Source organism: Anomaloglossus baeobatrachus, chromosome 1 (genome assembly GCF_048569485.1).
Source record: "Anomaloglossus baeobatrachus isolate aAnoBae1 chromosome 1, aAnoBae1.hap1, whole genome shotgun sequence".
NCBI classification, from domain to species: Eukaryota; Metazoa; Chordata; class Amphibia; order Anura; family Aromobatidae; genus Anomaloglossus; species Anomaloglossus baeobatrachus.
Window position 1 is genome coordinate 844,820,470 of NC_134353.1, and position 22,046 is coordinate 844,842,515.

At 47.0% G+C, this 22,046-nt stretch overlaps 1 protein-coding gene across 7 annotated transcripts in view; it reads left to right on the plus strand.

Annotated features, from left to right (window-relative positions):
• Positions 1–12,551, plus strand: part of GTF2H2C (GTF2H2 family member C) — a 111,928-nt gene extending 99,377 nt beyond the window's left edge. For all 7 annotated transcript variants that reach the window (XM_075325157.1, XM_075325158.1, XM_075325154.1 and 4 more), the window contains 2 exons: positions 6,251–6,290; positions 11,871–12,551. In XM_075325157.1, the coding sequence (XP_075181272.1) occupies positions 6,251–6,290; positions 11,871–11,993 (163 nt within the window). In that variant the 3' untranslated portion in view covers positions 11,994–12,551. The remainder of the gene's footprint in view (positions 1–6,250; positions 6,291–11,870) is intronic.
• The last annotated feature ends 9,495 nt before the right edge of the window (positions 12,552–22,046 follow it).

Consider the following 22,046-nt stretch of genomic DNA (forward strand, 5'->3'; position numbering starts at 1 on the left):
GTAAAGTGTTCTTTCTTCATCGTTCCTTATGGGAGACCCAGACCATGGGTGTATTATAGCTTCTGCCTCCGGAGGACACACAAAGTACTACACTAAAAGTGTAGCTCCTCCCTCCGAGCATATACACTCCCCGGATGACAAATCCAACCAGTTCAATGCTTTGTGTTCAGGAGGTCACACACACACATGCATCCTCTGATTTTTGATTTTTGATTTCAAAGATTTGGAAGAAAAGCGGGTCCAATATGGACTCCCGGCATGTCCCTTCTCACCCCACTGTGTCGGCGGTGCTGTTAAGGTTGATTTTACAAGGCTGGAGCCTTCACATGCCGCGCTCCTTCACCATCCCCTGGGGCTCTGGCTTGAAGTGGGAGCCATCACGGTTCTCACTGCTTTGCAGGAGACCGGTCTGCATCCGCAGCCCTTTTCAGGATCCTGCCGGACGGAGCGCTCACCTCCCAGGGACCTGGCACCTGCGTCTCACAAGCTAAGTACTGAGACGTTATTACCACAGAAGGTGGTCTTTCCAGGGGTCCCTTGTACTTTATATGTTGGGGAGAGTGTGTTTTATAACTGTGTTAACATTTCCGGCCGGTTCTCCAGTTTTCACTGGAGAACCGCGCCGATGGTGCCTGCACGCTGGCCGCATGTTTAAATCTAGGCCCCTGCTTCGCCTGAGGCCTAGTTTCGATTCTCTACCCCTGCATGTCAGTCAGTGCAGAGGGACAGTGTGGCTCCGCCCAGCGGCTGTTCAGCACAGGGAACGGACACTCCTCACTGAGGAAAGATTCCCTCCCCTGTATACCTCATTTGCCCTCCAGATCCTGCTCTCAGAGTAGGCCCCGCCCCCTCTCCTCGCTCCGGCGCCATTTTCTCAGCGTTCTCAATGTCTCGGACAGTTGTATCAGTGGCTGATAAGAGAACAAGGAGTGTGTTCCTTGCATAACCACATTGTGACAAATGGAGGCCTGGGCTAGGGGATCTGGAGGGCACAGAGATGTCCCTATGTTAAACGGTCTGGCAAGCCACAACCTCCGGTTGTGCAGCTGCTTATATACTCTGTTTATATACTCTGCTGGGGGTCATTCTGGACAGAGCCCCCACTTCTGCAGCATGTCTCACATCAGAGCAAGGCTGCAAGGCTGTTCTTATTATACACTGCATGTAGACTCGTACTGCCTGTACCGAGCACATAACCACATTGTGATGCTTGCTCTAACATAGTGGTCCCTCAGCCTGGAAGCTCATCAGTGGTCCCTCCAGCTGCTCCGGCTCCGGTGGCTGATCCCCCGGTTTGGGCAGAATCCCTCTCTCCAGGGGACAGCTGTCCCGGACACTGCTGAGCATGCATCAGCCCCCTTCTCAGGGCGCTTCTGCTGCTACGGCTCGCTCAGCAAAGCTCACAGAGGATTCCTCATCTGGTCTCAGTCCCCGTCCTCCTAAAATGGAGTCGCAGGGTCCCCTTTCCTTCCTCGTCCCGCAGCTCTGATTCACGAGCCGACTCGCAGGACTAGGAGGATGCTTTTACTAGGGGCTCGGACGCTACGTCATGTACATTGATTTGTCCGAAGGTGACGCAGATGCTAATGATTTGATTGTGTCCATTATATTTGTACTGGACCTCAATCAGCCTGTATCAGGGGTGCATTCCACTCTGGCAGAAAGGCATTAGTATACCTTAAGAGAACAAGGAGTGTGTTCCTTAACCACTCCCGTTTGTCAGCCCACTGTGTCCAAGCCCAGAGCCTGTCCTGACAGACACTTCCCAAAGCGTGGTTCTGATGACTGTTTCCCCCTCCCACCAGTGGTGGTCAAGGAGTGGGCTCGTTCACCAAGGGTGGACCCTCCGGTGTCTAGGCTTTCAGCCCGGACAGTTGTATCAGTGGCTGACGGCTCCTCTCTAAGGATCCCACTGTCCGCCAGGTTGTCCTTCTGGCCAAATCTATATATGAGGCGGCAGGGGCCTCGTTCTCCCCATCTTTTGCAGCAGTGCGGGCTCTCAAAGCCATCTCTGCTTCTCTGGAGGAGATGCATCCCCTCACCTAGGGACTTTATGCCCGAAGTGGTTGCCTTAACTTCCAGGCTTCAGTCTTTTCATCCTAGGCCATGTCTGCCATGCTGGAGACTGTCACCGCACTGCGGTGGCGTCGGCTACTTCCCTCGCTATCCGCAGGCTCCTGTGGCTTCGAGAGTGGAAGGCAAATGCTTTTTAAGAAGTTCCTTGCTGGGTTCCCTTTGCTGGGACCAGTCTATTCGGTGAACAACTGGATGAAATTATTACGGAAGGTTTTTTTGGCAGGAAGAGTACTTCCATGCCACAAACCCAGGAAACCTGTCCAGGGCAGGAACCAGTCGAGGTTTCGTTCCTTTCGTTCCTCTAACTGGTCGTCCTCTAAGCCCTCGGCCTCGTCCACTAACTCAGCCAAGGTCCGTAAACCAACTGGCGCATGAAGCCGCGTCCTCAGAAGTCCGCAGGAGCTGCTGCCACCAAGGCAGCCTCCTCTTGATTATCTGGCTGCGCCAGCAACGTCCTTGGTCGGTGGCAGGCTCTCCCTCTTGGGCGACGTGTGGTTTCAACACGTCTTCGATCAGTGGGTGTGGGTTACCATCTCCCACGGCTACAGAATAGAATTCTATCCAGCCCGCCAAACAGATTTTTTCTGTCAACTCCCCCCTGCTCCAAGGCCGCCGCCTTCTCACAGGCCGTGGCATTCTTGCAGGCCAATGGAGTAATTGTACCAGTTCCCGACTGGGAACAGTTCTGAGATTTCTACTCAAATCTCTTCCTAGTCCCTGAAAAGGACGGTGCTTTCCGACCTGGATCTCAAGCTTCTCAACAAGCATGTCAGGTGCGGCATGTTTTGCATGGAATCTCTGCGATCAGTCAATGACCCAAGGAGATTTATTAGAATCCTTCGACATCAGAGATGTCTTTCTGCTTGTGCCAACCGCAGTTTCTCCCCAGCGTTGGCTACGTTTTGTAATCGGAGAGGAACATTTCCAATTCGTGGCTCTCCCCTTCGGGTTCGCCACGGCCCCTCGTGTATTCACAAGGTCATGGCAGCAGTGGTTGCGGTTCTGCACCTCCAGGGGTTGGTAGTGATTCCTTTCCTGGACGACCTTCTAGCAAGGCTTCATCCAGTGCAGACTGTCAGTGGAGTGTCTCGCTCACTCTCAGTGGAGTGTCTCGCTCACTCTCAGTGGAGTGTCTCGCTCACTCTCAGCGGAGTGTCTCGCTCACTCTCGCCACACTTGCAAGTCCACTCTGACCCCGACCCAGGACCTTGCGTCCCTAGGGATGCAATTCGAGACTCTGCTGGCACTTGTGAAGCTGCCCTTAGTCAAACAGCAGTCCCTTCATCTGGCGGTTCGCTCTCTGCTGAGGCTCCGCCGTCATTCCATCAGGTGCTGGGTCAGATGGTGGCGTCAATGGAAGCGCTTCCCTTTGCCAGTCCCATCTGCGTCCCCTGCAGCAGGACATTCTCCGCTGTTGGGACAAGCGGACCTCTTCCTTGCACAGGCTGGTGGCTCTGTCGCCACAGACCAGGAGCTCTCTTTAGTGGTGGCTTCGGCCCCTCTCTCTGTCCCAGGGACGTTCCTTTCTGGTCCCGTCCTGGGTGATTCTCACCACGGATGCCAGTCTATCCGGCTGGGGAGCAGTGTTTCTCCACCACCGAGCACAGGGCACTTGGACTCCGTCCGAATCAGCCCTCTCAATCAATGTGCTGGAAATCAGGGCTGTACTCCTAGCTCTCGTAGTTTTTCACCACCTGTCGGTGGGCAAGCACATTCGAGTCCAGTCAGACAACGCGACAGCAGTTGCCTACTTCAATCACCAAGGCGGGACTCGCAGCCGCCTAGCAATGTTGGAAGTTCAACGTATTCCTTCAGTGGACGGAGGACTCCAAGTCCACCATATCCGCAGTCCACGTCCCAGGCGTTGAAAACTGGGAGGCAGATTATCTCAGCCGTCAAACCGTGGACAGCGGCGAGTGGGCCCTGCATCCGGCAGTGTTCCGGTCAATCTGCCGCAGGCGGGGCACTCCGGAAGTGGATCTAATGGCATCCCGGCACAACAACAAGGTCCCGGTTTACGTGGCTCGCTCCCACGATCCTCAGGCCTTGGCAGCGGACGCGCTGGTTCAAGATTGGTCCCAGTTCCGTCTGGCCTACGTGTTTCCCCCCTAGCTCTCTTGCCCAGAGTCCTGCGCAAGATCAGAATGGAGGGCCGTCGGGTTGTACTCATCGCCCCAGACTGGCCCAGGCGAGCTTGGTTCCCAGACCTGCTCCGTCTGTCCGTAGAGGTGCCGTGGCATCTCCCGGACCGCCCATACCTTCTCTCACAGGGTCCGTTTTTCCGCCAGAATTCTGCGGCTCTCAGATTGACGGCGTGGCTCTTGAGCCCTGAATCCTTACGGCTTCAGGCATTCCTTCCGAGGTCATCTTCACTATGACTCAGGTTCGGAACTCTTCCTCGGCCAGGATTTACCACAGGACTTGGAGAATTTTCCTGTCCTGGTGTCGTTCTTCCGGCCATGCCCCTTGGCCGTTTTTCCTTGCCGACCATCCTGTCCTTTCTACAGTCCGGTCTGCAGCTAGGACTGTCCCTCAATTCCCTCAAGGGACAGGTCTCGGCTCTGTCAGCGTTGCTCCAGCGGCGTATCGCCCGGCTGGCCCAGGTGCGCACCTTCATGCAGGGCGCATCTCACATCATTCCGCCTTACCGGCGGCCTCTGGATCCCTGAGACCTTAATCTGGTCCTCACGGCCTTACAGAAACCCCCCTTTGAGCCTCTTAGGGAGGTTTCGTTGTTTCGTCTTTCACAGAAAAGTGGTTTTTCTGGTGGCCATAATTTCTCTCAGGAGAGTCTCTGATTTGACTGTGCTCTCTTCGGAGTCACCCTTTTTGGTTTTTTCACCAAGACAAGGTGGTTCTCCGTCCGACTTCGGGCCTTCTCCCTAAGGTGGTGTCTCCTTTCCACCTTAACCAGGACATTTCATTGTCTTCCCTTTGTTCGGCCCCTGTGCATCGCTTTGAGAAAGCGTTGCATGCTTTAGATTTGGTGCGGACGCTCCGGATCTATGTGTCACGCACCGCTGTTCTTAGGCGGTGCACCTCTCTTTTTGTGCTGACCACAGGTCAGCGCAAGGGTCTCTCGGCTTCTAAACCGACCCTAGCTCGTTGGATTAGGTCGGCCATATCCGATGCCTACCAATGTTCTCAGGTGCCTCCCCCGCCGGGGATTAAGGCGCACTCGACCAGAGCTGTCGGTGCCTCTTCGGCTACGGCTCAGCAGGTCTGTCAGGCTGCCACTTGATCTAGTCTGCACACCCTTTCGAAGCACTACCAAGTGCATGCTCATGCTTCGGCAGATGCGAGCTTGGGCAGACGCATCCTTCGGACGGCTGTCGCCCATTTGTGAAGTTAGGTTTGCCTACTTCTCAGTTTCTGTTTATTCCCACCCATGGACTGCTTTGAGACGTCCCATGGTCTGGGTCTCCCATAAGGAACGATGAAGAAAAAGAGAATTTTGTTTACTTACCGTAAATTCTTTTTCTTATAGTTCCGACATGGGAGACCCAGCACCCTCCCTGTTGCCTGTTGGCAGCTTTCTTGTTCCGTGTGTTTTCACCGGCTGTTGTTGTAGACAGAGGTTCCGGTTATTCCGGGTTTTGCTCTATCTCTACTTATGGGTGGATGTCCTCCTTCAGCTTTTGCACTAAACTGGTTGGATTTGTCATCCGGGGAGTGTATATGCTCGGAGGGAGGAGCTACACTTTTAGTGTAGTACTTTGTGTGTCCTCCGGAGGCAGAAGCTATACACCCATGGTCTGGGTCTCCCATGTCGGAACTATAAGAAAAAGAATTTACGGTAAGTAAACAAAATTCTCTTTTTACCTCATCCACATTTCTGAAGAATTGGAATTACTCCTGTTAGATAATTTCACTTGATTTTGTCCTTTATTGATGTTGCGGCTGTACTGCTGCATACAGGCGCTCTGACACCCGAGGTCCTGTGTCTATTACAGATTCAAAGCCAATGAGTTCTATTTCATTTTATTCATTTTACTAGTACATTGCTCAAATGCCATATTTCCATTTCTTGATTTTATGCATTCTGTATTTTTTGGACATGAGGAAATATGTTCAGCAAATGGGTTATCATTTAGGTTTTATTTTTGTAATTATTTTTGTAAAAATACATTTCTCTTTACACTGTGTAATACATATTTTAATGCTCCTTTCTAAGGTATTGTCGGGGCTGTGATGGAGAACTGAAGGATCAACAAGTAAGTGTATTATTTTAAAATGTGGTTAAGCAGAAGTCCCAGAAGTGGTTTGTGGTGTGTACATGACACTAGAAAAAGTGTTTTATATTATTATTTCTATAGCGGCAACATATTCCGCAGCACTTTACAACTCAGAGGGCACATGAACAGACAATATGAGACATTACAAAATAACAAAATTCAGATACCAAGAGGAGGGAGGGCCCTGCTCGTACGTTTACAGTCTGAGGAAATAGGGGAGGCAGAAAACGTGAATGGGGGGGAGAAAAGCTTGTTATATATGGTCCAGCCATCGATTTAATAGGAGATTCAAAACCAGCTGCATGAACCGGTCACCAGCCAGAATTTATACAAGTACAGAGTATAAAAAAGTACATGAAGAGGAATGCAATCAGGAGATACAGGGGATAAGAATGGGAAGTAAATTTCATGAAGGGCATAAATGGACTAGATTAGATCAGGACGGTGAGGTGATAGGTTAGTCTAAAGAAAATGCATTTTTAGGGCCCGCTTAAAGGTGTGGATGTAGGGAATTAATCGGATTGTTCTTGTTAGTGTGTTCCAGAGCATTGGTGCAGCTCGTGAGAAATCTTGAAGACGGGAGTGGGAGGATGGAATTATTGAGGATGATAAAAGCTAAAATCTGTTTGATTCTTCTAAGGAGCTCCAGTTCCATTCGTTTTCGTAAAAATGCCTACCAGCCCAGCCCAGCCCAGAAGTAAAGTTTGTCTGTTTTCACAGTTGACTGACAGCGCCAACCTCTTCAATGCCCCTTCACTTGTTGAATATCTGAACTAAACTAAACAATGCTCTGTATGGACAAAAAAGAGATTGAGCCAACTATAGCAAGGCCTCATCCGGAAATGTTACTTGGGCATCCCAGAGCTGCTTGCTGCTGCCCTCCTCCAATGCAATCAGTCTCTGTCCAGTTTAATAGCTAGTGCCTGCAGTCAAGGTGCACCCTTCTTCTGAGAAGAGGAGACACCGGTGCACAAAGAGTATACGCTCGGAGATTCGTCGAAGGGGCGGTTAACCTCCCTGACATAGTCTCTGGCAGAGAACATAAAAACAAAAAATAGTCCAGTAAAGCTGCTGTCTGTATATTACACAGATGGGTAGCAGTTTCAGAAGATCCCGTATTTCTTTCTCTCAATGTATCTACTGTATGCAGAAGGCTCCCCACAGACAGGTATCGCTTGCTTCTTCTACCACCTGTTCGCTCCCTGCTGAAAAATCATGTTCGATTTAGGCTAGGTTCACATTTCCGTTGTTTATGATCAGTCACAATCCGCCGCTCTGATAAACAACGCAATCCATGTGGCGGATTCCGTTGGTTCCCATAGACTTATATGAGCGGCGGTTAGTGACTGATGCCCTTGCATTGCATCCGCCGCCCGACTGATTAGTCATGGAACGACTGACCGTCGGGCGGCAGGAACGCAGAGTGTAACATTTTTTGAGCAGCGGAATCCTTTTGATTTCGCTGAGCATGCTCTCTCTCTGCGGCAGAACGATCAGCTGATCGCCCGGCAGCCACCTTCTGTGAGCGATCAGCTGATCTCCCGGCCGCCGGCTTCTGTGAGATCAGCTGATCGCTCTCAAAAGCCAGCGGCCGGGAGATCAGCTGATCGCTCACAGAAGCCGCCCGCCGGGAGATCAGCTGATCTCCCGGCCGCTGGCTTTTGAGAGCGATCAGCTGATCTCCCGGCGGTCGGCTAATGAGTGAGATCAGCTGATCGCTCTCAAAAGCCGGTGGCCGGGAGATCAGCTGATCGCTCTCAAAAGCCAGCGGCCGGGAGATCAGCTGATCGCTCTCAAAAGCCAGCGGCCGGGAGATCAGCTGATCGCTCTCAAACGCCAGCGGACGGCTATTTTGATCGATCAGCTGATCGTTCTCTCTCTCTGTCGTTTTACAACGGAATCCGCTTTCTCATGACAATGAATTCCAATTCTTGTCATCCGTTGTATAACGCATCAGTCACAAGCATCAAGCAACGCATGTGACTGATGCAAAACAACGGAAATGTGAACCTAGCCTAAAATGGGTGGTTCACCTATTTTCATTACTAGCAGGGGCAGACTGCCCAGGGGGCCGAGGGACAAGGGCATCACCGGACATCAGGGGTCATGTGATGGGGATGAATGGACCGCAATAGTGCCGCTCATATGCACTATTGGCAACACAAGGTATTTGAGAGAAACCTTGTTTCTCAACATAATATCAATGTGGCCAGTAATGAAAAGGGGTGAACTACCTCTTTAACACGTCACACTCCAGGAGGAGGGTAGAAGAGTGCAAAGCTGCAGATAACGTTCAGGCATCTTTGCATGTCAGCACTGCCAAAAAATAACATCTCAAGCCCCTTGAGAATGGCAGCCATACTGTGAAGATTTTAACTAGGTCACCCGACTGCTGAAACCTCTTGACCGTTCTGCTAGGAATTTGCAATCTAGGGAAGATTACCAGTGCAGCCCTAATAGCCATTTATTTCTCTTTTTTCGTGCCTTGGAAAATCAGGCAATTTTAAAAAATACAAAATCTCAGCAGTTTCTCTCGTAAACTTCTCCTTTTTGTCTATTTTGCCTCACATCGCAATTGAAACTGCGAAGTATGTAAAGAAATGTTCTATGTGTGTTCCAGGAAACAAGCCATGATCCTCTCCTGCTGCGTAAGACACAACAAATGTTTATGGGAATCTGTCACCAGGTTTTTGCTCCCCCATCTGAAAGCAGCATAATGTAGAAACCGTAGGAATTCAATTCATCCAGCGATGTGTCACTTACTGAGCTGTTTGCTGTCATTTTGATAAAATCAATGTTTTCTCTGCTGCAGATCTATCAGTTATAGAGAACTCATAAATATGCTGGACTACCTGCAGTACGCCAAGTAGTCCTCTAATGATGATCTACTGGTGATTAATCAGTGATTTTATCAAAACGACACTAAGCAGTCCAGTAAGTGACACATCGCCAGAATCAGGGTCTCTTTCTATACATTATGCTGATCTCAGATTAGATGGCAAAAATCTAGTGACAGATTCCAAACCACCCAGTTGATCACCAAATGAAATTAGTAGTTTTCTCTGCAGGATTTTTGCACAGATTGTTTCAAGCTCTTGAAAAAAAATCCCTATTGAATAAGAATTTGTGCAAATTTATCTTGTTTATTTGTATCACTTACTTCTAGTTTTAGCATTCTTTAAAGGGAATTTCTTCTCTTAAAAAAATTACCTGTTGATTAATTTTTTTTTTTATTTTTTTTTTTAGATAAATGTATTTATTTTTTTTCCCATATCACAATCTGTATTAAAAATAAAAAATAGACATCTTTCAGTCTTCACACTGGCCACTGGGGATTTTGTAGACTTATATTTCCTTTTATTTCAGGAAACGACAAATTACGTTAGTCACAATGAACAGATTCCCCGACCTTATGTTTTGTATTGCAGCATCATGTGCTTGTGCAAAGGTCATTATGTAGGAGGGGGGGCAGGGTCAGCTGTGTCATCACCTTTTGAGATTTGTGGTTCCTCTGTTATTAGCTGTATATAGATGTTGAAACCTCTTCCTGAAAGGACCGGAATTACAAGTCTACAATAGCCCCAGTGACCAGTGTGAAAACTGCAAGATTAATAATTTATTTTTGTAAAGCCCAAATATATGATTATAATGGGTTATCTTGAACTATTTTATTGTTGTTTTACTATAGGCATAAGAACTAGCAGACACGTAATTGCTAACAACTTGCTTGTTTTGTCCGGCTCAGATCTCTGCTGGATTAGAGCAGTCACAGACCGCCCCTGCCGGCGTTTCTACTCCTGCTGAAATCACATCAACAGAGCAGCTGCTTCTCTTCCGCTCTACTCTGTTGACAGGATGCGACCACTGATGTCACGCTGATTGACAGCTGGCTCCCCATTGTCTAACTGCGTGGAGCTGGCTGTCAATCAGCATGATGTTGGCAGTTACGCCCTGTCGACCGAGCAACCCAGATGAGGAAGCACTGCTCTGTAGATGTGAAGCAGCGCAATAGTCTGCAGGTGCGGTCCATGACCATTTTGAACCAGCATGGGGAAGAACAGGCAGGTAACGTGTTTCCCTAAAAATAATACAGTGTCTGATATTATTTCTTGCCCCGAAAAAATGCTATAGGGCTTATTTTTGGGGTAGGTCTTATTTTTGGGGAAACGCTGCTCTGGAGAATCACACTTACTAGACCCCGGACATGTAGCGTGGGCAAGTGAATGGGATTCTCTCACCTACAAGTCTGCATCGCTGTCAGGTCCTCCTCTGTTCCACAGTGATCGCTCTCCCTACTGACCAGAAGCAGTATCACTCATGCAGAGTTCATGAGAGCGGAGTGATACTGCCACCCGATGTGTGTGCGCTCGCAATGATGTTGCAATCGGATGTGTGTGTATGCAATCGTGTGTGTGTGTGTGTGTGAGCGTGCATGCGCTCTCTCTGAGAGATACTGTGCGCATGGAAGAGCGGAGGGATACTGGACCGGATGTGTTTGTGTGTATGAGAGAGGAGGCATACTTGTGTGTGTGTGTGTTTTGGATCCTATCTTTATCTGTGAGTGGAAAGGCAAGGGACCTGACAGCTATGCAAATCTCTGTGGGAGAGTCTATCCACTGTCGGCACTTGCCAGCTGTAGTTGTTCTGGCTTGGTGAGTGCAAATTTTTTATTTATTTTGGGAGGAGCATGGCTGTCTTCTCTCTTTTGGGGGGTGTCTGCTTTCTTTGAAGTGTCCAGCTGTATTAACCTTTTAAGCTTCCTGGACACTTTCTTATTGAACTGCAGCTACGGCTTATTTTTGGAGTAGGTCTTATTTTCAGGAAAACATGGTCGTCAGCAAGTACCTAGCTGTTAGATCTTAGGCTCATAGTAAAAAAATGAAATTTATCCTGGCTAACACCATAAGTAATTTTCTGATTATATCTTCAGTCTAAAGGGTGCTTTACACGCTGTGATATATTGTCGGCGTCACAGTGTTTGTGACGCACATACGGCGTCGTTAGCGACATCGCAGCGTGTGACAGCTAGGAGCGACGATCAAGGTTCGCAAAAACGTCAAAAATCGTTGATCGTTGACATGTCGCTCCTTTTCATAATATCATTGGTGGTGCATGCCGCTGGTTGTTCGTCCTTCCTGCGGCATCACACATCGCTACGTGTGACACCGCAGGAACGACGAGCATCTCCTTACCTGCGTCCACCGGCAATGAGGAAGGAAGGAGGTGGGTGGGATATTCCGCCCGCTCATCTCCGCTTCTATTGGATGGCTGTCGTGTGACGTTGCTGTGACGCCGCATGAACCGCCCCTTTAGAAAGGCGGTTCGCCGGCTACAGCGACGTCGCAGGGAGGGTAAGTCCGTGTGATAGGTGTATGCGATGTGCGCCACGGAAAGCGATTTGCCCGTGACGCATAACCGACGGGGGTGGGTACGCTCGCTAGCGATCTCGATAGCGATATCGCAGCCAGTAAAGTGCCCTTTAGGCTCATTATTCAATGTTCCAGTTTGTTTATGTTCCAATATTTAGTAAGATATATGTTTTTGTTTCATCTTTTGCAGGTCTATGTGTGCGCTGTATGTGACTGCGTCTTCTGTGTGGACTGTGACTTGTTCATCCATGATTCTCTACATTGCTGTCCTGGGTGTGTGCATGCACAGCCAGACTCATTGGTATCAAGATGACCTCTTGTGAATAGATCAGTCTCATCAATGAAAAAACACATTTCTCTTGTGCCATGACTATGCATAAGCCAATATGAATTCTGTGAAAGCAGCAGCTGATACGTATTTCCATCGCCTGACACTGGTGCCTGGGAAAGAACTGGCTCAAAGATAGAAGCAGAAAAAAATAGTGCAATGTTTGACTATCACTTATTTGGTCTCTTTGGCTGAATTCTGTGATAAATGAATTCTACTACATTCCCTTCAAAGGGTTGTTCCACTGAAGAAAGATCCGTTACCGTCATTAAGGTCTGACTATCTGTTAGTTAAATGGATCCTAAGAACAGCCTGGACCCTGTGTGACTACAAATGAGGTGGCTCTTGCGTTCTCGTACTACTTTGACAAGTCTTTGGGCAGAGCAGTTCACATTTTCTATAATTCTCATTCGTTTTAATGATGGTCACCACTGAGACGAGTCTGTTCCTGAAACTGATGAATATTGGACTTTAATAAGATGTCTAATTTCTTAGGAAAATGTCTATAAAAATGAAATACTGTTTAGTATGTTTTGAAATTAAGTTCATGTATTTTTCTGATTCCTGTGTATTCTGCTTATTCTATTAAGTAGACTTTGTTTTATTTCCTTTTTGCCCATTAGCTCACGACTGTGAAAAATATCAACACCATAGTAAACTGTAGGTCCAGCTATGCTTCTCAGCCACTGCTCCTAATCTTTACTGGCCGGCTGTATTGATGTCACAACTACAGCGCATGTGACCGGAGCCAATTGGTGATTATGGTGGTGGTGGCGATAAAGAAGAACAGCATAAAAGCATCGATATCATAGCACATGATGATCGGAAGAAAAAAACATGTCTGACCAACCGCTACAACCACGATATAGATTCCATTTCTCAAAACATAGAATAAGCTGAAAAGTAATAGCGCCACAGGGTCTTATCCGTGGATATAAGGGGAATATGTGCATATATGCTCACCTAGACAGGTAAAACCAAGGCTGTAATAAAATAGGTGTGAGCTGCTGCAAGTCTACGGGCTCCACGAGGCAGGAAACTTACAATGTGTGGGAGAGGAAGGTCGTTTTCCATCGCTGTTACCGTACTGGCAATGTCGCTCAACAATGAATACAGGAGAAAAATAGAACTGTGGTATTTTTTGATCTATGCGTTTTAAAGTCATCTGAGTTCTTCCTCAGGATCCAGCCGCATTCACAGAAAGATCGTCACCAGGAGTCCGGAATTGAAAGGTTAAAATCTGCTTTTCCGATGGATGTGAAGAGTGCAACTCAGGTAACTATAATTGAAGTAGTTTATTAGGTCTATGCATTTCAAAGTGTAAACTTCTTCATTAAGGTGGTGTCACACACAGCGACAACGACGTCGCTGCTACGTCACCACTTTCTGTGACGTTGCAGCGATGACCCGTCGCTGTCGCTGTGTGTGACATCCAGCAACGAGCTGGCCTCTGCTGTGAGGTCGTTGCTCGTTGCTGAATGTCCTGCTTTATTTTTTCGTCGTCGCTCTCCCGCTGTGAAGCACACATCGCTGTGTGTGACAGCGAGAGAGCGACGAAATGAAGCGAGCAGGGAGCAGGAGCCGGCACTGGCAGCTGCAGAAAGCTGTAACCACTGTAAACATCGGGTAACCAAGGGAAGACCTTTCCCTGGTTACCCGATATTTACCTTCGTTACCAGCTTCCGCCGCTCTTGCTTTGCTGCTAGTGCCGGCTCCTGCTCTGTGCACATGTAGCGACGTTATGATCGCTGCTGCGTCGCTGTGTTTGACAGCTAAGCAGCGATCATAACAGCAACTTACAAGGTCGCTGTTACGTCACAGAAAATGGTGACGTAACAGCGACGTCGCTGTCGCTTAGTGTGAACCCAGCTTAAGGACAGAAACTACGATAGTGGTTTCTGTCCTGATGAACAAGTTTACACTTTGAAATGCGTAGACCTAATAAAGTACTTGGATTATACTTAAAACACCACTACTATGACTACTCTCATAAAAATGTTTTATTAAATTTCATAAATATTAAAACAGAACATTTGTAGTGTTCTTATTTTTCAAATTTGTAGATCACATAGACATACATATAAAGTGCAGGTGTAAACCGAGGTTATACCCACGCCTGAGCGTAGCTTCGGACAGTGGTTCATACAGAGGGGGACAGAACATAGATGTAACTAGGTCACTGTCAGGCTGATACTCGTTTGATGTATACTGTATCTACCTTCTTGCTAGTGAATAGATGTACTAACCTCACTCTACCTAAGGTATATGTAACCCTCACTGTCCTTGTCGATCTCCAGCAGGGATAACCACCACCAGAAAAGTGATAAAGTGCATACAATAGAACCGTAGACAAACAAAAATAGTAATGCGTTAGATGTCCAGGGTTCTTATATTAGGTATAGTTTCCCTAATTGAAAGTTGTTGGATAGGTTAGGTAGGAGCCTGGAGTTCCACTTAGCTTATGGATCCCCCTGCTCTCCTGACGCGTTTCACCCCCCCTAACGCAGTAAAAGGGGATCATCAGAGGATATGTTATGAGTCACTTCTCAAAAAGGACACCTGAAAAGATGAACGAAAACATAATATCAATACATAGATGAAAAAACTGCACTGCTCTAAGCACACAGATGTATGGGTCACTTACAGGGAAACCGGTCTTCTTATTCAGAGTAATGATGTATGTTCCCTCTTAATGTATAGTTAAATGAGAGGACTGTTTAATGTCCAGGAGGTTAATGAAGTTATCAAAGGCTAGTCCCTGTGAAAATACAGGAAAATGAAAGTATAGCTTATAATCATTCATATGCTCAGAAACAGCTTATCATCAGTATAGAGTATAAGTTTCTACCTGGATATAGACGTAGTAGTGTGTACACTTGTTTATGAGTAGGCAGGTTTTTATGTCCACTCTGATTCTCAAGGAGATGTATAGTCTTATCTTATAATTATATAGAATTGTATATTTGCCAATCCTGTGAGGATGATAAGATGTGTATATGATTATACATATCCTACACAGAGGCATGCTAAAATAGGCACATATTAGGTTGTCTATTCATATTACCTCTTAGCAGATAACGAGGCCAGAATAGGTTTTCTAGCGGTGTTTGGGAACCATCACATCACTCAAGATATTGAATATACTAGTGACCCCTTTGAAGAAGAATGTATGAAAGGTAATCTTTCCTGTAAAGGAAGGACATAAAAACATTGGTTCGCCATTTCCATTGGAGTACATACATAGGCATTAATTAATGACACTCAAGGAATATACCTGTGAGAACTAGCAACAGTGTGCAAACAAGAAAAACAAGGGAATACCCTGCCACAGGGATATAGTGGTGAATCACTCCAAAACATATGTTTCCTGCAAAATACAAAGGATACTTGTATTCCTGGTTTGACTGAAAATCCGAAACATACCAGTAACCATTGATAAATACTGGGAATTCAGGTTAAAAAATGTACTACAGTTACTGCCAGAGCAGCAATTCCCTGCTCTCTGCACTGTGACATGTAGCTGCAGTACACATCGGGTTAATTAACCCGATGTGTACTGTAGCTAGGAGATCAAGGAGCCAGCGCTTAGAGGTGCGCGGCTCCCTGCTCTCTGCACATGTAGCGACGTTATGATCGCTGCTGCGTCGCTGTGTTTGACAGCTAAGCAGCGATCATAACAGCGACTTATAAGGTCGCTGTTACGTCACAGAAAATGGTGACGTAACAGCGACGTCGTTGTCGTTGTCGCTATGTGTGACACCAGCTGAAGGACAGAAACTACGATAGTGGTTTCTGTCCTGATGAACAAGTTTATACTTTGAAATGCGTAGACCTAATAAAGTACTTGGATTATACTTACCTGACTTGTCCTCTTCACATCCATCGGCAGAGCGGATTTTAACCTTTCAATTCCGAGGGGCTGCAGCAGATGAGATATTTAAGTGATCATCTGTGATTGTGGGCACGCAACCCCTACCAGGTGAGCATTGTCCCTTCAGTGCCATTGATATTATACTGTTAAGTCCCTATTGTGCTTGTTATCTAATCCCGGGCTTTCATGACAACCAATCGGTGCCCCACGATCGTATCATGGGAGCCAGGAATGATGTCTTAGGGGTGCTTCACACATAGCGAGATCGCTACCGAAATCGCTGCTACGGCACGGTTTTGGTGACGCAACAGTGACCTCATTAGCGATCTCGCTGTGTGTGACACTGAGCAGCGATCTGGCCCCTGCTGCGAGATCGCTGCTCGTTACACACAGCCCTGGTTCGTTTTCTTCAAAGGCGCTCTCCCGCTGTGACACACAGATCGCTGTGTGTGACAGCGAGAGAGCGACGAAATGAAGCGAGCAGGGAGCAGGAGCCGGCGTCTGGCAGCTGCGGTAAGCTGTAACCAGGGTAAACATCGGGTAACCAAGGTGGTTACCCGATATTTACCTTAGTTACCAGCCTCCGCAGCTCTCACGCTGCCTGTGCTGCCGGCTCCGGCTCTCTGCACATGTAGCTGCAGTACACATCGGGTTAATTAACCCGATGTGTACTGTAGCTAGGAGAGCAAGGAGCCAGCGCTAAGCAGTGTGCGTGGCTCCCTGCTCTCTGCACATGTAGCTGCAGCACACATCGGGTTAATTAACCCGATGTGTACTGTAGCTAGGAGAGCAAGGAGCCAGCGCTAAGCATTGTGTGCGGCTCCCTGCTCTCGCGGTTATGATCGCTGCTTCAGCTGCTGTGTTTGACAGCTAAGCAGCGATCATAACAGCGACTTACAAGGTCGCTGTTACGTCACAGAAAATGGTGACGTAACAGCGACCTCGTTGTCGCTTAGTGTGAACCAGCCCTTACCGCCACGCATGTGTTAAATCCCGCTTTCAGAGATTGGCAACAGTATTTAACTGGTTAACAGCCGTGGGTGGGTATCCAATCCACCTACGGCTATTAGAAGCACATGTCGACTGATCAGATCAGCTGTCATGTACAGGGAAAGATGCAGGTTTAGGCCCCTTTCACACGTCAGTGATTCTGGTACGTTTGTGCTTTTTTTTTAAACGTACCAGAATCACTGACATACGCAGTCCCATTATAATGAATGGGTCTGCTCACACGTCAGTGATTTGTCACTGCACGTGTCTCCATGCGGCGTACCCGTGTGTGCGTGATTGCTGCACGGAGACATGTCCATTTTTTTCTGGCATCACTGATGTTCCACGGACCACGCAGTGGTGTGGTCCGTGAAACACGTGCCAGAAAAAAACGTGCATTTAAAATAATAAACATTTTAACTCACCCGGCGTCCAGCGATGTCCTCCCTGCTCATTCTGTGCCGGCTGATTACTGTCGCGCATATTCATTATGCGCGACACAGCCGACCCGGAAGCAGCTGCTGCGGGGGTCAGCGCCGGCCGGATGCTGCGTCGCGGGAGGATTCAGCACCACGGACAGCGGGAGCGGGCGCAGGTGAGTGAATCTCTAAGTGCAATCACAGGCCACGGAGAACGGAGCCTGGATTGCACTTAGACAACCCACGTGTGCCGTGATTTTCGGCACACGCAGGGACATGTGCGTGTTTTACACGCCAGTGAAAAACGTCTGTGTTTTTCACTGACGTGTGAAACGGGCCTTAGCCTGCGAGTCGCATCAAAGGGAGGGACAGGACCTTTGACGTAAAACTGCGTCAAAGGTTGTGAAAGGGTTAAAGAAAACCTGTCAGCAGGTTTTTGCTACCTAATCTGAGAGCATCATGATGTAGGCAAAAAGGCTCTGAATCCAATGATGAGTCACTGAGATTACTGGGTGCAGCAGTTCTGACACAATAAAATGTTTTTATATTTAGCAATGCAGCAGAGCTGAGAAAGCTGCCCCCGCCCACAACAGGCTTTCAATATAGATTTCTATAGACAGTGATCTGCTAAACACAAGAGAAGATGGAGTCCGTCAACAGGGCTTGAGCCAGCTAGTGAGAGTAATAATGTCCTAGTGATGAATTAGCTTAAGTAAACAACAGCACAGGAGGTGGCATGTGACACTTAGTTGAATTCTGAGTTTTAACCCCTACAGCATGTCATACTTAGATTACATAGCAAAAACATGTGACCAGATCCTTTTAAAAAAAACAAAAAAAAACAAAAAACACTACAGGGGGTCCATCTGTTTCAAATTGTTTGTATCAGTATATAGTTTATAAGAATAGCGCTTTCCCATGAGTGACAGAAGGCTAGAAATGGTCAACGATGCATCATTCAAACCGCCAAACAAATGTTACACAGTTGAATATGTTGACTATGCAATATTCTTCATTCCTCATACATTCAACCCATCTCTGCTACTCCATTTCTTACTGTAACTCCGCTACTTTTGGTATACAATTGGCTTTTGTATAAAATTACTTTTTTTTTTTTATTGTTAAACCAGATTGCAATATGTTTAAATAAAAAGCTACAGCACAAATAAAAACATAAAATATACATATTTAAAAAAAAACAAACAAACAAATAAAAATAAAATACTCAAACATAATCTGCCCTGATTCATATATAGACGCAACACGCCCTGAATGCCAAATGCTGCACCGACTTCTCTATATACAAGACTATATCTTAATAGTCATTACAAATATACAAAAAGACTGCTAGCAAGTACCTGTTCACACCTATTGGATGTGCGGGTCAGTCTTTTTGTATATTTGTAGTGCATCTCTTTCTGATTGAGCACTCCGCCCTATAACAAGGCTGTGTTCACTCCCCTTATACCGGGAGTCTAGCTTCCCAGACATGGAGGTTTTAACCCAGATAGTGGCTTTTTGCCCAGACATGGAGGTTTTGTCACCCAGAGAGTGGCAATTCATTCGGTTCCCGATATACAGAGATTACCTTGCCGTTGGTGATCGGGCTCACATGCATTGACCAATATATAAGCTAAACGTGTCTTTTTTTTAAAAATATTCCTATAGCAGTAATGCAATGCCAGAGTTCACTTTTTCATTGTTAACATTTTAGTGTGCAGCTGTATATGTTTCGTACTATATCTTAATAGTCAACATGAAGAGCCTTCCATTGTAGAATATCCAGTGTTGGAATCCATCTGAGCGCTCTCTTTTTTTTAATATTCAGACTTTATCTCCACTTCTCCTTTGAAGAGGGACATGATATCAGTGGCACATTACAATCACCTATCTGTAAACGTTTACCAATCTTTGGTCGCTTCATAGCTGGTTTATACAGTCAAACCAAAGTAAAAGATGTGCACTGAGCGATCTGTAATAGATCACGCAGTACTTATAGGCTGCCATGCTCCTCAGAAGTTTGAGTTCTGTTTACATAGGACTGGTGAGAATAATGATCTTTTGCGCTGCATTTTTCTTGGTCATTGGCTGATCTGCAGTTTATTTACACTGCAAAATAATCATTAGATGAGCGTTTTTAAGAATGGTAATTTCCGATTATGTTTCAGTGTAAATACAGCTTGGGGTTGTCTAGGACTTCTATAATGAAGGCCTATATGTATGATAGGTCATCAATATGTGATCAGTGGGAGGGTGACAGCCACCACCCCTCCCAATCAGTTGTTCCTGGTACCGGTGGGCGGATGTGCTGAGTTGCAGAGCTGCACAGCCCCATCAATAGAAATGTGGCCATGGCCTGGTACTGCAAATTCACTCCCTACTTAATTCAAAGGGGGTGGGTGTGCAGTACCGGGATAGGGCACTATGCAGCTCTGCAACGCTGAACATCCGGCTGCCAGGAACAGCTGATTGGCGAGGGTGCTGTGTGTGTTACCCCCACTTATCATGTGATGATGATGACGATAAGTCCCAGATAACACTTTAAGACCTCATTGACATCAGTATTTTTGTTCAATGTTTCCAAAAAGAAATCATTGTTTTAATTCAAATGCATATGAGACTTAAGTGCTCTGGGAATGTCAAAGCACTTCCCCAGTTTCTGCCTACCTTGCTCTTATCTTCACCCATTATCACCTTCCTATTCATGACTGACAGCAAACCTCCGACAAAGTTATGGTGGTGTCACACACAGCGACAACGACATCGCTGCTAAGTCGCCATTTTCTGTGACGTAGCAACGACCTCAACAGCGACGTCGCTGTGTGTGACACATAACAACGATCAGACCCCTGCTGCGAGATCGCTGCTCGCTCTTGAATATTCCAGGTCATTTTTTGATCGCTGCTATCCCGCTGCGCCACATGTATCCTTGTGTTTGACACTGCAGCAGCGACGGTCGCGACGACACTGAAGGCAGTGACGTAGGACTGCAGGCAGGACAAGGGCGTGTTTTTGCGGTGTATGTTACAACGCCCCCACGACTCCGATTGGTGGTCATAACAGCGTTCTGATTGGGTAACTTGCCAAAGGCGTTACAGTGATTTCATTCTTTAAGTTCCATTCTTTGTTCCACGTAGTAGAGATTCTCTGTCTGGTGTCGCTAGCGTGTCGTTCTTTGTGTCTTCCTTTGTTTGGCACGGTCACCCAATCAGGCGCCGCTGTAGTGATCACCAATCGGAACAGAGGGGCGTGAAAAAGGCAACGCAAAGGCGCTGTAGCAATCACCAATCGGAACAGAGGGGCGTGAAAAGAGGCAACGCAAAACATGTCTAGGGGTAAACACCACGCCTCTATCAAGGTCTGAGTCGTCACACAGCGACGCGTGTGACACGTCCCAACGACCGTCGAGGTCGCTGTTTAAAATTACATGTTTGACAGCTAACTAGCGATCATGTAAGGTTGCTGTTACGTCACAGGAAATGGTGACGTAACAGCGACGTCGCTGTCGTTGTGTGTGAACCCAGAATTGACACTAGAACTACTGGACTCGTGACACCTATATAGAAATACATAGTGCAAACTAGTCAAAATGACTACCTCAGTAGTTCTAGTGTTAAAAGCATGAAATTGTACAAATGTTTTGGTATGCTCAAGCACGACTGGATTATATTTCTAACTCTGGTGCCTTAGGGTACAACCATTGGTCCAATCCCTGGCGCTCTGAAGATTGCCAAGTGGATGGAGCGGTAGTTAATCATACACACTGCTACTCCATTTATTCTTTTGGGTGTGCCAAAGACCAGCCAAGCACAGTGCTCAGCTATCTCTGCTGGTCCCATTGAGTGGAGTGGCAATGTGGATGATCATGGCTCCGTTCTTGGGATCAGTAGGGGTCTCTGCAATCTAACCCCCAGTGATCAGAAAGTTATCACCCATCCCATGAATAGGCCAAAGCAATGAATTTAGTGCATCTTTCTCAAGCTGATCGTGGGTCAAGACTAACAAATACAACTCTAGTCTTGATGAATTTCCATAAAGGGAACCAACCAGCAGGATTTTGCTATATAAAGTAAAGGCCGTGCCATGCTGGCACTAGGATGCTGATTGCAGGCACACCTTTTGTTGAAAGATTGGATGCTTGATTGCTGAAATATCTTTATTGAACGTTGCAGAAATGCACTGCACCTCTGATTGACGTGTGCATCGCGGCGAGCCTTTGTGGGTCGGGTCCTCGGTGTATATTCCTCCTCCTGCGTCTTGTGTTGCATGCCCCCTTTTCTTTATTTAAATATCATGCCACGCCACCATTGCTGCTGCAGGGGTGCGTTCGCATTGCCACAGTAATTATGTCTTCATTAAAATAGCGCTAAAGTCCATGCATGCGTGTGCTCTGCTCTCTGGCGCCATTTTATACATATAAATGAGATCTTCTCTGAGACGTCTTTTTTCTAAGCTAAACAAGCCCAACTCTGCCAACTTCTCATCAGATGGGAGCCTTCCATTCCTTGTAATAATCTAGTTGCCGCCTTTGAACTGACTCTAACTTTTTTTTTTAAAAACTGAAAGCCAAAACTGGATCCCATATTCCAGATGTGGCCTTACAAGTGATTTATAGAGGGGTAACAATACGTTGGGATCACGGGATCTAATCTCTCTTTTTATACACCCTAAAATCTTGTTTGCTTTAGCAGCTGCTGCCTGACATTGAGTGCTGCTGCTCAGCTTACTAGTAACTAGTGAGGAGTGAGCACTACCATG